The sequence below is a fragment of the Lycium barbarum genome, chromosome 4, assembly GCF_019175385.1.
Source record: "Lycium barbarum isolate Lr01 chromosome 4, ASM1917538v2, whole genome shotgun sequence".
NCBI classification, from domain to species: Eukaryota; Viridiplantae; Streptophyta; class Magnoliopsida; order Solanales; family Solanaceae; genus Lycium; species Lycium barbarum.
The window spans coordinates 20,658,531-20,676,152 of NC_083340.1; the positions used below are offsets into that span (position 1 = coordinate 20,658,531).

Sequence of the window (17,622 nt, forward strand, 5' to 3'; positions counted from 1 at the left end):
TAAAATGTTATCTATGCAGATACTTGCTATTCTCACGAGTGTGATAGAACTAAATTAAGGATCGAGATGTGCATAAACTAACTCAGACACCATCATTTTAAGAAAAATCAAATGAAAGAATTCACTAAGGTAAATATAAAAATAAGCAAATAGGAGTCTCGAAAAATAAAATTAAGAAAATTATGCTATTTCTATACGGATATCCTTATCATAATTTAAATGCTAGAGAGTTCTAAATTGAATTGGACACTATGAAAAGTAACAAACAATAGACATACATTTAATTTGATTTCATTCTAGAGTTCCTGAATAAACTAGAAAATTTTACAAATTTGATTAAGAACTTAAAAGCTAAATTTTCAGATTTTGGATGTTTTGAGTTTCTTTTCGTGTGTTTTCATTTCAATGTTACTGTCAACGAAAATAGAGAACAAAGAAAAAGGAGAAAAGTCCAAAGGAACGGAGAGAAAAGTACAAAGAATGAAAAGAAAAAAAAACAAATAGAATAGGCATTGAAAATAAAAAAGAAAGGACACAAAAAGGATCTGAGCGTCAGTTTTGTTTTAATAAAACATGTAGAACAATGTTCAAAGTTAGTGCTCTAGGAGAGAACCGAACGTGTCAGTTTCAAATAGTTTTGAACACGCTTCACCTTTGAGTCATGCTTCTATAAGGAAGTTCATATTCTTATGGTTACAAATAATTTATGACCTATATATGCACAGTATAATCTTCAACCAAACGGTCTTCAACTAACCACCTTTTTACCTATGTAGCTCTGCCAGACTTGCATTAACAAAAGTTATTATAATAAAATAAATAGTTCTAGTTTCTAAAGTACGATGAGTTTAAGGAAAATAAGTAATATTGGAATCTTTACACAAGTAGTCAGTCGAGTTCACCGTTTATTTGTCCTAACTAATATATATAAATTTTACATTAATTGCGCACGATTATACACATATTTTACATGAACTATACATATATTATATATCTCGGCTATTTTTAGTTTAAGTAGTTGGATGGACTGCTTTTAAAATAATTTTTCCAAAAATTTCAGAATGAACCTAAATAATACAGGTTGATTCCGGACATGCTAGTTTTCAGTAAACCAAGGGTAGGATATATAGTTTTTCATTTGAAGAAAACTGGTTGCTTTAATTCCAAAAACTACCTGTGCATTTATCAAAAAGATTTCCAAAGCTTTTTAAGAACTACTAGATGGCTTATGCCCGTGCTGCGCACGGGCCCAACACTTCGTATTATAGTGTATCTATGTATATATAGTTGTGTTTAGATAGTGATAATATATATATATATATATATATATATATATATATATATATTCTATATTCAAAATACGATTAATATAACATTGTAGTTTGTGCTCCGTATCTAAAACTTTATTTTATTCGTGTTTGCTACGAAAATTTATTAATACTTTTTAAAACAGAAGACTTGTTTAAAAGAAACTATTTTCCTCTGTTTGAGATAAAATAATAGCAATATTTAAGCATCAGTTGATACTTTCAATTTTAATTCGATTAATTTAAAAGTGTAAAATACTTATTATTTTTTATCAAATTTTGATTTGGATAATTCTAATTCAAATTATTAAATTAATTTTATATGTTTGAAACGAAACAAAGTAGAAATTAACTTTCTATTTAAACGAAGAAATGCTATTTTTTAATTTTTGGCAAATATTCTCGGTTTAACTCATTTTACTTGTCATGTTGTCTTTTGCATGATTTTTTAAGTAAACGTGAATTAGAATTATAATTTGACTAATTTACTTTATTCATTATTTGATCTCCATTTGATATTAATCTCTTTTCACATTTATTAGAGTAAGGAAAAAATGAAAAAGTAATTAAATTCTATCTTATTTTAATATATAAGTATTTTAAGTATGTTGCAGTACAATAATTTCATTTGCTCCCACTAATGGGTTGATACGCATGTGGCAATGAGTCCATCATTATTGATTTAATTGTTCGATTTTCTAAGCACTTTTTTTTTTAACATTGTTTGTTTTTTTAATATGGGATTCAATTTTTTTTATTAATATTGCTTGATTTTGTTAATATGGGGTCCACTTTTTTTTCCGTGAGTTTGGATGTGGTGGGTTCCACTTTTTTTCTTCTCTTTTATGACAATCAGGGGGAGAAATACATAATAAAATAAAGTCTGAATCTATCAATGCATATACATTTCGGTAGAAAAATTTAACAGTATACCTGTAATCACGTCTGGTGACGCCTCCTGGTCCTGTCGACTGGCCAAAACATATAAGCGGTTCGAAGGACCGCTAGAACTGGAAGCTCCGCCTCGACCTCTACCGCGACCTGCCGGCAACGGCCGCATAGCTACAGAAGGAGAAGATGAGCCGGCAACTGCTCCGGTGGGCTGGGCTAAACCACCGGGACCACCCTTAAATGGACACTCCCTCATAACATGGCCCGGACGGCCGCAAGCAAAGTAGGCATCTGTACCAAAACGACATTCCCCGAAGTGGGGCCTACCACAGTGAGAACACCGAGGCAAAGGTGGCCTCGTCTGACCGGAACCTCTGTCCGCCCGCGAACCCGAGGTCCTAGAACTATGGACTACTCCTGTGTGCCCAGTACTATCAAATCGCCTGCCCGGGAACTTTGAAGGCATAGTACGGGCTGGCTGAGAAAAATACCCACTGTGCTGCTGCCGAGGCTGACTGCCTCGAGACTCCCCAAAATATCCACCTGATCTAGCCCTCTTGGGCTGCCTCCTATCGCGATCCCTACCAGATTGATCCTCTCTATGTCGGTCCTCCATCCCTTGCGCATAAGTCTGTAACCGTGCAATGTCCATCTCGAACTGAGATGCCACCGCCATACAGCTGTCCACCAAATAATGATCTAGTCCCATCACATACCGGTGCATCCTGTCAGTCATATCGGCTACAATGGTAGGTGCATATCTGGCCAGGGAGTCAAACTCTAGGCTATACTCTCGGACACTCCTGCCCCCCTGTCTCAACTGTAAAAATCTATCAACCTTCGCTCGTCGCAGCTCGGGCGGCAGAAAATGACTGAGAAAAGCAGTTGTAAACTCATCCTACATAGCCGGAAGAGCACCCTCGCCTCGGGACAGCTCCCAGGACTCATACCAATTGACCGCTACATCCCGCAGTCTATGAAGCGAACTCGACAGACTCAGTCTCAGAAGCTCTGACTAATCTCAGTGTACGCTGCATCTGTCGAATAAAGTTCTGGGGGTCCTCGTCGGGCTTTGACCCATAGAACTCCGGAAGATTACAGGTCAGAAAGTGGCGAACTTTTATACTGTCGCGTCTATCCACATAATCACCCCCTGGTCCAGGCCTGTGAGCCTGCGCTGCTACTAACCTCGTCAATAACTGTACAGCATCTCTAATTGCCCTATACTCTGCTCCTAACTGAGGAGCTGATGGCTCGGGCGCTGGAGCCTCTGGAGCTACTGGGGGAGCCGCTTCAGGCTCCTCTGGTGGGGGTGTAACAGAACCCTCTGACTGGGGTGCACTATCGGGCACAATCTGAGCACGAGCCCGAGTGACTCTCTGTATCTGGCTAGCCTCTCCTGCCACTGCTTTGCCCTTCTGGGCAGCCGTCGCCTTCCTCGGAGGCATCGCTGAAAACATAACAGCCGGTCAGAAAGAAATCATCCTAATAACACAGCTCTATCGCACAATCTAAGATCCAAAGAAAGGGTAACATCCTAAATGTCCTGTAGCCTCCTGTTTATAGATGTGGTGCACAACACACCGATAAACAAGACTCTACTAGACACGGCCTGTAGACATTCCGAGGACAAACCGCTCTGATACCACTTTTGTCACGACCCAACCCTGTGGGTCATGACTAGTGTCCGAGCTGGACACCCATACACACCTGTTTATTAAATCGACATAGCCATATCTTATTCATACCCAACATGTGATAATTTATTTAAGTATTACTCTAAAGCAGCCGCATATATCGTACATATCATATCAAAGCATATACATAAGTACGTATATATATATATATATATATATATATATATATATATACAAGCCGTTGAGGCCGTCGTAACAAATAGGATCACTTAAACGCAAACCACAGACAAGACCGAACAATGGCGACCCACGACCCACATATATGTCTACATGCCTCTAACAGACATAACAGACTCATATGACAGGACAGGGCCCTGCCGTACCCCTGAATATACATACATATATACATAACGGAAGGGTATGTACCAAATATGGGCTCCAGGACAAAGGAGCACTTCAATCAGCAGAATGTGTATCCTAGGCTGGCAGATCGCCTCAGTAAGCGTCGGTACCTGCGGGCATGAAACGCAGCCCCCGAAGAAAGGGGGTCAGTACGGAATATGTACTGAGTATGTAAGGCATGAAATACAACTGGAAAGAGCATAACTGGAATAGAGATTACGGAAGTCAAATGTCATAAACAGGAAACCACTGTACCTGTGTAGTACGGAACGGAAGCAGACATTTCCATATCACAAACTGTACCTGGCCCGTCCTGGGACTCGGTAAATAGAATCATATCATACTGCTTTCATCTCATCATGTGTGCATATACATATACATACTGTACCTGGCCCTCTAGTGAGGGACTCGGTGAAATCATATCGTACCCGGCCCATTAAGGGACTCGGTAAAGTCATATCGTACCCGGCCCATTAAGGGACTCGGTAATAAAGTCATGTGCACATATACCGTACCCGGCCCATCATGGGACTCGGTGCCATAATCATATCATCATATACATATACCGTACCCGGCCCTCTACCGAGGGACTCGGTGAACAATGCAGAGGATTACGCACGATAACATATCCTGGCCCGGGCTCAGTGAACAGACATATTAAGACTTGCACGAGCAGAGTAGTGCGAAACTAAATGCAGACAAATCAAGATTCGATGGAATAATCGACGTATCATCAGAATGTTCGTAGCAGATTACTTATACCAAAATATTTATATCAGAATACGTATGTCAGAATACTTATATCAAAATACTGGTATCCAAATACTTGTATTAGAATACTTATGTCGGAATTCTTGTATCAGAATACTCATAGCGGATTATTTATTTCAGATTACATACCCATATCAGAATATTCATATTAGAGCACTTATATCCAGATACTTATATCAAAATATTCATATCGAAATACTCGTATCAAAATGTTCATATCCGGATACTTGTATCAGAGTTGGGAACACTCATATCAAGTCACTTGTGTCGGGCTATTTATATCAGAATGGTCAAATCAGAATACTTGTATCGGAATTTCTAGATGCTTATTTCAGAGGATGCATACGAATCACAACAAACTCGGAACAATAGCCAAAAGTTTTCCTTAATTATTGTACGGAAATGAATCAAATAGGACAACACAAATAGGTCTCGAGGATTGTGGGCCCACCTCGGGTCAAGTCGGGGTGACGTACACAAATTACATACATTAAGCTTTATGGAGTCGCTTATAAAAGTCGTAATGTCATTCAGTTCCATTTGGGCAAGTTATAGATGTTTCAGCACTTATTCCAACAAGGCATGAAGAATTTGATTCAATTCTATTGAATGAAAAAGAGTCAAATTCAAACTCGGATTTCTAGGAATAGAAACGCCCCCGAGGCTCGAATCCAAGCCTAATATGTCTAAGACATGCCAAAAGAAGGAAAAGTAAAGCCTTGCATACCTTATTCGCTCTTTACGCTTCTCCAAACTCAAATCCCGTTTCCTCCAAAATCTACAATTGGTCACAATTATCAAATATCAATTACAAGCCCTTGGGAATTCAATCTTAACTCATGCTTGTCTACAGAAATTTGGGCAGCATCTCCCCTATACATACAACATCCCCGAGATTTAACTCGGCCCCAAATGTCAACAACCATACCAACAACATCAACAATCGAATTAAAACACATTCTAGCATGAATAGTATTCTTTTCTATCTAGTGCGACAACTTCTAATCTAACTTCGCACTTCCAATCCAATATCAATATTTTCATATTCATTTACTAATCAAGATCATTCCAAAACAATTCGGAAGCATTGCATATCATTCTACCAAATATTTACAAAATATACAAAAATTCCCCCAAAACCATAATTCATCCGAAATTTCTAATCTTCGACATAAATATTCATAACACATTTTCATCTTCCAATTTCATTAACAATAATCATAATTCGCACCTTAACAATTTCATTTTCTTCATTACATAAATCTACCATAAAATCACAAAACTTCCCATAACAACTTAACAATCAATCTTTCATGCCAATATGGACTAGCATCCCTCCAAATTCACCCATCAACATAATAATTCACATTTAGAAATCCACTTCCATAATTACATAAAAACTACATTAAAATCACATAATTTCTTATAATCATTTTCAACAATTTTCCATGCCAACTTGAACCATTTTCTTCCATTTCCATCCCAAGGCTTCAACAACACAATTAACATAACAAATAAAATTTTAATCATCCCTATCCATGCATACCATTTCCGGCCATACACATACATATCTATAACACAAAATTTTCATACTCTACATTCCTTTCCACATTCTACAACACATATATATATTTCTTCCAAGACAAAAGGAATGAAATCTTACCTTTTTCTTCAAACTTCCACTTGCCACAAACGTAGCTTTCTTGCTAAAAGAATTATACCACGTTGAAGAGCGCCTTGAACTTGGTAAGAATTCAAGAAGGAACAAATTTTTGAATCAAAGATCAAAGCTCCGAGATTTTTATTTTTTTTTCTATTCCATTTGGCCGAATGGCCAATTTGTTCTTGCTCTCACTCTTTTTTTTTTTTTTTTTTTTTTTTTTTTGTCTTCTTGAAAACTCTAGAAATGAACAATTGGTCCCTTTATTTATTATTAGCCACATGGGTTTAATGAACACATGGGCTTGGGCCATAAGTGTATGGCCGGCCACCCTCCAAATGTTGGGCCTTTGTTTTCATTTTTTTTTTTTTGAGCCCAATCTCTTTTGGTTTATATTTCGAAATTCACGAAACTAATTTCCGAAATTTCAATTTTGCCCTTAGCCTTCCTCAACACTTCCGCATCAATATTTTTCATGAGTAACATATATATTAGCTAAAATCAAAATATTGTTCTATCTCACACAAGTCACACTTATTTCAATTTATTCAAATGTTCAAAATTACGGGATATAACAAATTATTTGATCTCCATTTAATATTATTTTTTCTTTTATGACATTAATATCTTTTCACATTTATTAGAGTAGGAAAAAATGAAAAAGTATTTTAAATTCTATCTTATTTTAAGATATAAGTATTTTAAGTATGTTGTTGTACAATAATTTCATTTGCTCCCACTAATGAGTTGATACGCATGTGGCAATGAGTCCATCATTATTGATTTAATTGTTTGATTTTCTAAGCATTTGTTTTTTAAAATTGTTTTTTTTATTAATATAGGATTCACTTTTTTTTTTAATATTGCTTGATTCTGTTAATATAGCGTCCACTTTTTTTTTCCCGTGAGTTTGGATGTGGTGGGTCCCACTTTTTTTTTTTAATACTGGTTGGTATTCAATATGGGGCCCACATTTTTTTTTAATATTAGTTGTTGTTTAATATATATGGGGCCCACAAATTTTTTTGCTTGATTCTGTTAATATGGGGTCCACTTTTTTTTCCGGTGAGTTTGGATGTGGTGGGTTTCACTTTTTTTCTTCTGTTTTTTTTTTAATACTGGTTGGTGTTTAATATGGGCCCACAATTTTTTTTTAACATTATTTGTTTTTTTAATATGGGATTCACTTTTTTTTTAATGTCACTTGATTTCGTTAATATGGGGTCCATTTTTTTTTCCCATGAGTTTGGATGTGGTGCGTTTCACTTTTTTTTTTTAATATTGGTTGGTGTTTAATATGGGGCCCACAATTTTTTTTAAAATATTAGTTGTTGTTTAATATATATGGAGTCCACAATTTTATTTTTTACAATTTTATTTTTGGATGTGGTGGGTTCCACTTTTTTTTTTAATACTGGTTGGTGTTTAATATGGGCACACAATTTTCTTTTTAACATTGTTTATTTTTTAATATGGGATTCACTTTTTTTTTTAATATTGCTTGATTTTGTTAATATGGGGTCCACTTTTTTTTTCCCGTGAGTTTGGATGTGGTGGATTTCACTTTTTTTTTAATACTGGTTGGTGTTTAATATGGGGCCCACAATTTTTTTTAAATAGTAGTTATTGTTTAATATATATGTGGTCCACAATTTTTTTTATAGGCCTGTTTAATATGGGGCCCAAAAATTATTTTTAGCATTGTTTGTTTTTTTAATATGGGATTCACTTTTTTTTTAATATTGCTTGATTTTGTTAATATGGAGTCCACTTTTTTTCCCGTGAGTTTGGATGTGGTGGGTTCCACTTCTTTTTTTTTTTTTAATACTGGTTGGTGTTTAATATGGGGCCCGTAATTTTTTTTTTATATTAGTTGTTGTTTAATACATGTGGGGCCCACAATTATTTTTGCCTGATTCTGTTAATATGGGGTCCACTTTTTTTTTCCCGTGAGTTTGGATGTGTTGGGTTCCACTTTTTTTATTCTCTTTTTTTTTAATACTGGTTGGTGTTTAACATGGGCCCCACAATTGTTTTTTTAACATTGTTTGTTTTTTTAATATGGGATTCACTTTTTTTTAATATTGCTTGATTTTTTTAATATGGGTTCCACTTTTTTTTTTTTTTTTAATACTGGTTGGTGTTTAATATAGGACCCACAATGTTTTTTAAATATTAGTTGTTTAATATATATGGGGTCCACAATTGTTTTTTTTACAATTTTGTTTTTGGATGTGGTGGGTTTCACTTTTTTTCTTCTTTTTTTTTTTAATACTGGTTGATGTTTAATATGGGCCCATAATTTTTTTTTTTAACATTGTTTTTTTTAATATGGGATTCACTTTTTTTTTTTTAATATTGCTTGATTTTGTTAATATGGGGTCCACTTTTTTTTTCCCGTGAATTTGGATGTGGTGGGTTCCACTTTTTTTTTTATAATACTGGTTGGTGTTTAATATGGGGTCCACAATTTTTTTTAAAATATTAGTTGTTGTTTAATATATATGGGATCCACAATTTTTTTTTATAATTTTTTTTTAATATATATGGGGTTCACAATTTTTTTTATTTTTATTTTTTTACAATTTTTTTTTAGAGCCTGTTTAATATGGGGCCTAATTTTTTTTATTATTTTTAATGGGGCCCATCAACGGACGACGAAGATGGCCCCTAGCTCATGCTTCTAATAAGTAGTAAAGTGGGGCTTAATGGTCAAATATGGCTCCCTTTACTTGATTTTTTTAAATAACCGAGATAAGGGTACAGTTCAGCAGCGCTCCATAATATATTTATTGTTTAGTGTTTACTTAGTACTATTTTACAATTCAAGTAAGGGAGTAGCGAGATTGAATGAAAATCCTTAAATGGAAATCATCTTAACAACTGATTAAAAACATGAGTCTAAGCTGCCGGGAGAGGAAAGACTACTTTTATGAGAAAGGGTCTAGCAAGTAATAGAGTGAAAAAAGAAATAGGTAGGTCTTCTCATCAGTCATTTAGGGGATTATTGTTTAGTGTTCACTTAATACTATTCTAGAATTCAAAAAAGTTAGTATTAACATTGAATAAAAATGCTTGAATGAAAATCATCATAGCAATTGATTAAAGACCTGAGTCTAAATCGTCAGGAGAGGAGAGATTATTTTTATGATAATGGGACAAGCCAGTGAAGGATTGAAAAAAGAAATAGATAAGCCTTCTCAGTGGTCATTTAAGGGTCTGACTCCATAATATATTTATTATTTAGTGTTCACTTAATACTATTCTAGACTTCAAAAAAGTTAGCGTTGATATTGAATAAGAATGCTTGAATGAAAATCATCTTAACAACTAATTAAAGATATGAGTCTAAGCCGCCAGGAGAGGAGGGATTATTTTATAATAACAGGACGAGCAAGTGACAAATTTAAAAAAGAAACAGGTAAGTCTTCTCAGTGGTCATTCAGGGGCTGACTCCATAACATATATTGTTTAGTATTCACTTAATATACTTACTACTATACAATTGAAAGAGTTTCTGTCATATTCAATAACCCAATTGGTGTTTTCTCTGATATTTATATATATTATTAGATGGCCTATGCCCAACACTTCGGATTATAGTGTATCTATGTATATGTAGTTGTGTTTAGATAGTGAAAATATATATATACACACTGCGTTCAAAATACGATTAATATAACATTGTAGTTTGTGCTCCGTATCTAAAACTTTATTATATTCATGTTTGCTACGAAAATTTCTTAATACTTTTTAAAAGAGAAGAATCGTTTAAAAGAAAACTATTTTCCTCTCTTTGAGATAAAATAATAGCAATATTTAAGCATCAGTTGATACTTTCAATTTTAATTCGATTAATTTAAAGGTGTAAAATACTTATTATTTTTTTATCAAATTTTGACTTGGATAATTCTAATTCAAATCATTAAATTAATTTTACATGTTTAAAACGAAACAAAGTAGAAATTGATTTTCTATTTAAACGAAGAAATGCTATTTTTTAATCTTTGGTAAATATTCTCGGTTTAGCTCATTTTACTTGTCATGTTGTCTTTTGCATGGTTTTTTAAGGAAACGTGAATTAGAATTATAATTTGACTAATTTACCTTATTCATTATTTGATATTAATCTCTTTTCACATTTATTAGAGTAAGAATGAAAATAAAAAAGTAATTAAATTGTATCTTATTTTTTAAATATATAAATTTTAAGTATATTTATTTTAGTAAACATAACAAATAAATGACATGGCGGAATAGCAAATACAACAATTAAATATTTTGAAGAAAAGTAATAATATGGGGTCCATGTTTTTTGCTTGCAATAATTTCATTTGCTCCCACTAATGGATTAATATGCATGTGACAATGAATCCACTATTATTGATTTGATGAGGATACTTTGGGAATTACATGAATATTGTTTGATTTTTTAATATATGAGTTGCACGTTTTTTTTTTTTTTTTTGACGTTGCCTTTTTTTTTTAATATGGGATCCACTTTTTTTTTCATGGATTTGGAGAGGGTGGGGTCCACCTTTTTTTCATGAGTTTGGAGAGGGTGGGGTCCGCCTTTTTTTTTTTTAAGAGTGACTGACGACGAAGCATGAGTAAACCGATACTTCTATATAGTAGAAAAATAGAAATATAATAAAGTATTTCTATCTACCTTTTAGAAGAGTTGGTAATATAAAATATAAAACGTCATTTTTTTAGCCTTAAATAAAAAAATTGGTGGGACCACAAAGGATTTTTTTGCCCTTAAATAAAAATGTAGGACCGAACATGGACGACGATCTTGCCTCTATAAACCGGCTCTTCTATATAGTAGTAATAGTAAAGTAATACATATAATTTTTTTTATCAAATTTTGATTTGGATAATTCTAATTCAAATTATTATATTAATTTTACATGTTTAAAATGAAACAAAGTAGAAATTTGATTTTCTATTTAAATGAAGAACTTCTATTTTTTAATTTTTAGTAAATATTTTTTGTTTAACTCATTTTACTCGTCATGTTATTTTTTACACGGTTTTTTAAGGAAAAGTTAATTAGAATTAGAATTTCATTAATTTACGTTATTAATTATTTGATCTCCATTTAATATTATTTTTTCTTTTATGACGTTAATCTCTTTTCACATTTATTAGAGTAAGGGAAAAATGAAAAAGTAACTAAATTCTATGTTATTTTAATATATAAGTACTTACGTATGTTGCTGTACAATAATTTCATTTGCTCCCACTAATAGGTTGATACGCATGTGGCAATGAATCCATCATTATTGATTTAATTGTTTGATTTTCTAAGCACTTTTTTTTTTTAACATTGTTTGTTTTTTTAATATGGGATTCACCTTTTTTTTTTAATCTTTCTTGATTTTGTTAATATGGGGTCCACTTTTTTTTTCCCCGTGAATTTGGATGTGGTGGGTTCTACTTTTTTTTTTCTTCTCTTTTTTTTTTTTTTAATACTGGTTGATGTTTAATATGGGTCCATGAAGAACTTCTATTTTTTAATTTTTAATAAATATTTTTTGTTTAACTCATTTTACCTGTCATGTTGTTTTTTACACGAGTTTTTAAGGAAACGTCAATTAGAATTATAATTTCACTAATTTACTTTATTAATTATTTGATTTCCATTTAATAATATTTTTTTCTTTTATGACATTAATATCTTTTCACATTTATTAGAATAAGGAAAAAATGAAAAATTAATTAAATTCTATCTTATTTTAATATATAAGTATTTTAAGTATGTTGGTGTACAATAATTTCATTTGCTCCCACTAATGGGTTGATACGCATGTGGCAATGAATCCATCATTATTGATTTAATTGTTTGATTTTCTAAGCACTTTTTTTTTTAACATTGTTTGTTTTTTTAATATGAGATTCACTTTTTTTTTTTAATATTGCTTGATTTTGTTAATATGGGGTCCACATATAAGTATTTTAAGTATGTTGTTGTACAATAATTTCATTTGCTCCCACTAATGGGTTGATACGGATGTGGTAATGAATCCATCATTATTGATTTTAAAAAAAATATTGCTTGATTTTGTTAATATGGGGTCCACATATAAGTATTTTAAGTATGTTGCTGTACAATAATTTCATTTGCTCCCACTAATGGGTTGATACGCATGTGGCAATGAATCCATCATTATTGATTTTAAAAAAAATATTGCTTGATTTTGTTAATATGGGGTCCACATATAAGTATTTTAAGTATGTTGCTGTACAATAATTTCATTTGCTCCCACTAATGGGTTGATACGCATGTGGCAATGAATTCATCATTATTGATTTAATTGTTTGATTTTCTAAGCACTTTTTTTTGTATGTTGCTGTACAATAATTTTATTTGCTCCCACTAATGGGTTGATACGCATGTGACAATGAATTCATCATTATTGATTTAAAAAACAATATTGTTTGATTTTGTTAATATGGGGTTCACATATAAGTATTTTAAGTATGTTGTTGTACAATAATTTCATTTGCTCCACTAATGGGTTGATACGCATATGACAATGAATCCATCATTATTGATTTAATTGTTTGATTTTCTAAGCACTTTTTTTTTTAACATTGTTTATTTTTTTAATATGAGATTCACTTTTTTTTTTTTTTTAATATTACTTGATTTTGTTAATATGGGGTCCACATATAAGTATTTTAAGTATGTTGTTGTACAATAATTTCATTTGCTCTCACTAATGGGTTGATACGCATGTGACAATGAATCAATCATTATTGATTTAAAAAAAATATTGCTTGATTTTGTTAATATGGGGTCCACATATAAGTATTTTAAGTATGTTGTTGTACAATAATTTCATTTGCTCTCACTAATGGGTTGATACGCATGTGGTAATGAATCCATCATTATTGATTTTAAAAAAAATATTGCTTGATTTTGTTAATATGGGGTCCACATATAAGTATTTTAAGTATGCTGCTGTACAATAATTTCATTTGCTCCCACTAATGGGTTGATAGCAATGAATTCATCATTATTGATTTAATTGTTTGATTTTCTAAGCACTTTTTTTTGTATGTTGCTGTACAACAATTTTATTTGCTCCCACTAAAGGGTTGATACGCATGTGGCAATGAATCCATCATTATTGATTTAAAAAATAATATTGCTTGATTTTGTTAATATGGGGTCCACATATAAGTATTTTAAGTATGTTGTTGTACAATAATTTCATTTGCTCCCACTAATGGGTTGATACGCATGTGGCAATGAATCCATCATTATTGATTTAATTGTTTGATTTTCTAAGCACTTTTTTTTAACACTGTTTGTTTTTTTAATATGGGATTCACTTTTTTTTTAATATTGCTTGATTTTTTTAATATGGGGTCCACTTTGTTTTTCCCGTGAGTTTGGATCTGGTGGGTTTCACTTTTTTTCTTTTCTCTATTTTTTTTAATACTGGTTGGTGTTTAATATGGAGCCTAATTTTTTTTTTAATATTAGTTATTATTTTTTAATATATATGGGGCTCATAATTTTTTTTTTTAACTTGGAAGGGATGACGAAAAAGGAGCCGGTTGGACGACAAAAAAGGAGCCCAGACGGCTCTTCTAAATAGTTAGAAATTATAGAAATACTATGGGACAGTTTCTTTGATGACTCACTCCCAACCCGTGATTGATGAAACTTTATGGTATTAAGAAACTGCGTATGAAGAAAAACTAACGGTCACAAATTGTTAAAGATACTAAATGGAAAATTAAGGTCTTGTCAAATGAAAACTGTTTGAATTTCAAAATAATAATCCTCCTGTATGTGACGCATTTTTAAGAGAGTTTTACACTTTTCAGTCACCAGCCCATGCTTATAATCAAATTAAATCATATTTTTCCGGCGTTATCTGAATTAGCTTATACTGTTTATAATTTGAAAGCTATGTCACTTCCTTATCTCTCTTTTTCAATTCATTTGCCGCTTGATTTGTTAGTTGACAAACTCAATTTGTTGTGGTGCTTGAGCTCAATTTGTGGCTAGAGTATAGATTTGTAAGATTTGGGTAGTGAAAATTATATTAGAAATGTGAGCTAGCCACCACTGTTGAAAAAATTTAAATAAGTGGATTTGAATTGAATATATTTTTGTAAGAAGGTTGTTTACAAAATATGAAGTAACTTGATGGAGATTAGACTTGTTTTGAACAAACATTGCATCTAATAATCGCAGAATAAGATCCTCTCTATAGCTAGCGATTTGTTATATATTTTTATTCATTATTATACACTTTTATACAAGATAAATATATTTTTATATATTATTATTTTATTCATATACAACGTAGATACACTGCTTATGTAGATATATAAATATTATATAATAACATATAATGTTGTATAAATACTGTTGTAAGAAAAATTAGCTATGCGGATGTAAATTAAAAATATGGCTATGTGGATGCAAATTATGTTAAGTTGGACGGTATATTTTTGATTTTTTTTTAAAGGTTTGTCCAAATATCTCTGACATGTTTTAAACCAAACATAAATTTCAAAAGTCTTTTTTTTTTTAATTTCTTAAACACCATACTCAATCATATACTGCAACATAAACTGCAAGGGCCAAATTATTACACCCTCTGTCCAAATTTCTTTGCCATTTTTCGTTTCTCCAAAGTCAAGTTGATTAACCTTTGAAGCTAGAATGGATCAGATCAACAAAAATATTTTGTTTTAAGAAAAATTAGAAATTAAAAAATTCATATTATAAGTTGTAATTCTTCTCATGTCAATATGATGAAAAACATATTTTAAAATGTTAATTAAAATTTATACTATAATTTGAATCCCCAAAAGCTAAAAGTGTCACAAAAATTAAAAATAAATGAAGTATTTTCATCGCTTTAACCATTTTGTATCGGAGGCCATTGATCCAACTAATTAGATGGGCAAAACAACTCTACAAAACAGAGGAACTCTCTTACTATTTTAATGACCACAACGTCCAGTGTGGATTGTAGAACAGCATTCATTAACTAAATATATACAATACAACAATCGACGGTCCACCATTTCGTCACTTTCTGTCACAATCAAAAGCCCCATTAAAAGTACTTATCTATTTAGCAACGAACGCATATAAATTAGGCCACGTAAAGTCCGCATATAACGCAAATTCTTTCCAAATTCCTACACCCATTGACTTACACATTTCTTATTATTATTATTATTCAATTTCAATAATAAAGCGTTTGTATGCATGGCAGGACATGAATCAAGAAAATGGATGATTTTAGTGGCAACCATATGGATTCAAGCCTTCACCGGAACAAACTTCGACTTCTCAGCTTACTCGTCGGAATTGAAGGCTGTTTTGGGAATTTCACAGGTGCAGTTGAACTACCTGGCAACAGCGTCCGATCTCGGAAAAATGCTAGGATGGTCGTCTGGATTGGCTTTGATGTATACGCCGTTGTGGTTGGTTATGTTAGTTGCTGCTTTCATGGGATTGTTTGGTTATGGGATTCAATGGCTTGTCATTCTTGACCTCATTTCCTTGCCTTATTTTGTGGTTAGTATTATTGTTTCTCTCTTTTTTGCTTTCCTTTTTACTCAGTCAGAAAGTCTACAGTATGACATCCCTTAAAAAACAAGCACAACAATAGCAGTTTCCAATAGACCCTCCGCATAAGAATCCTTAAAATATAATACTGAATCCCCATTCATTTTCTTGAATCCTTTTTATGAATCCCATCACTCTGTATTCTGCCTTGAATTTTTTCATGGAGGGCATCTGTATAAAGTATGAACTTAGTTTTTAGTTTTCTTAATTACAACTGTTAATAGTTTAAGAAAATAACCTCGTGAAGCCGAAGGGACGAGGTAGTTCCTAAAACTCTTTGGAAACTACTAGTGCAGACAGAGAGAGAAGAACCCTATGAACCCTTTATTTACTATAGGAAATATTTTAAAGCATAAAATACAGATATTGAAAACCACTTGAAGATTAGTGGTCCGTGACGTAAATTCATTGAACAACTCTGGTATACATTACATCAGCAATAGAACTTTATTCAGAATGATCCTAATTAGTGCTCTACTAAAAAAAAGTGGAAAAAGTTTAAAACTCTAAAGTCTTTTTTCCTTTTTTGGTTCTCTTTTTAGATCATTTTCTTTTTTTTGTCCACCAGTAGTTCTTATCCACAGTTTCGATGTAAAATTTATTGAAAAACAACATTTCTGGTATAGTCAAGTAATGGATATTTCTAGAGGTATACGTTTTGTTTGTAACAGAAGAAAACAGGCACTAAAGAGACACTTGTCCTTTTATCATTTGGGTTATTCTTTTGTGAAAGCTCTATTTGGGCTGCATTTGGGTATGGTCCAAAGTCCAAACTATAACCTCCATCTATTCCTTTTGTCCATGAATCTATCTTTCATCAGTTATTTATGTCCATTTCAAACCGTTGGCATTTACAAATCCTAACAATTAAAATCACTTCTTTTTTCTTGGTAACAACTATGAATATTACCATTAACAACCAAAAACAATACACCTCTAGAGCACCTAATTTCACAAATCAGAAATTTGGCCTCCAATAAAACAGAAAAAATCTAGTTACACATTAACTGCTGCAATAAACCTTTTATGTGCTTTCTTAGATGTTCTAAGTAAATCTAATCTCTCGACAGTGTCCTTTCTAATCTGCGTTACAACCTCAGCTCTATGTACATTTACTCCTTTGAACAACTTCCGGTTTCTAGCTCTCCAAGTATATCACTTTTTCTAAAGAAAAATTAAACAAATTATTTCCTAAGGAACATCATATTCTTGGTTGCATTTTGTCTTCCGTTGCTGCTTGTAATATGTCACCTCCTTTGACTAACTGACAAGGTAAATAGGCTGCTCACTCCTACAGAAAGAATTAGAAAGTGAATTATATACATATGCGAAAAAAAATAACTA

The 17,622-nt window shown here is 32.3% G+C and overlaps 1 protein-coding gene and 1 long non-coding RNA gene across 2 annotated transcripts in view; one reads left to right on the top strand and one right to left on the bottom strand.

The window, feature by feature from the left end:
* Window positions 1-4,115: 4,115 nt before the first annotated feature.
* On the bottom strand, window positions 4,116-6,811 carry LOC132638261 (uncharacterized). Its single transcript, XR_009581647.1, has 3 exons — window positions 6,672-6,811; window positions 5,736-5,786; window positions 4,116-4,347 (listed from the first exon to the last, which is right to left on the bottom strand). It is a non-coding gene; the product is annotated as an uncharacterized LOC132638261 (long non-coding RNA).
* A 9,001-nt stretch (window positions 6,812-15,812) lies between these two features.
* Window positions 15,813-17,622, top strand: part of LOC132635497 (protein NUCLEAR FUSION DEFECTIVE 4-like) — a 3,751-nt gene continuing 1,941 nt past the window's right edge. The window contains exon 1 of the mRNA XM_060351925.1: window positions 15,813-16,227. Coding sequence (XP_060207908.1) covers window positions 15,916-16,227 — 312 coding nt within the window. The 5' untranslated portion in view covers window positions 15,813-15,915. The remainder of the gene's footprint in view (window positions 16,228-17,622) is intronic.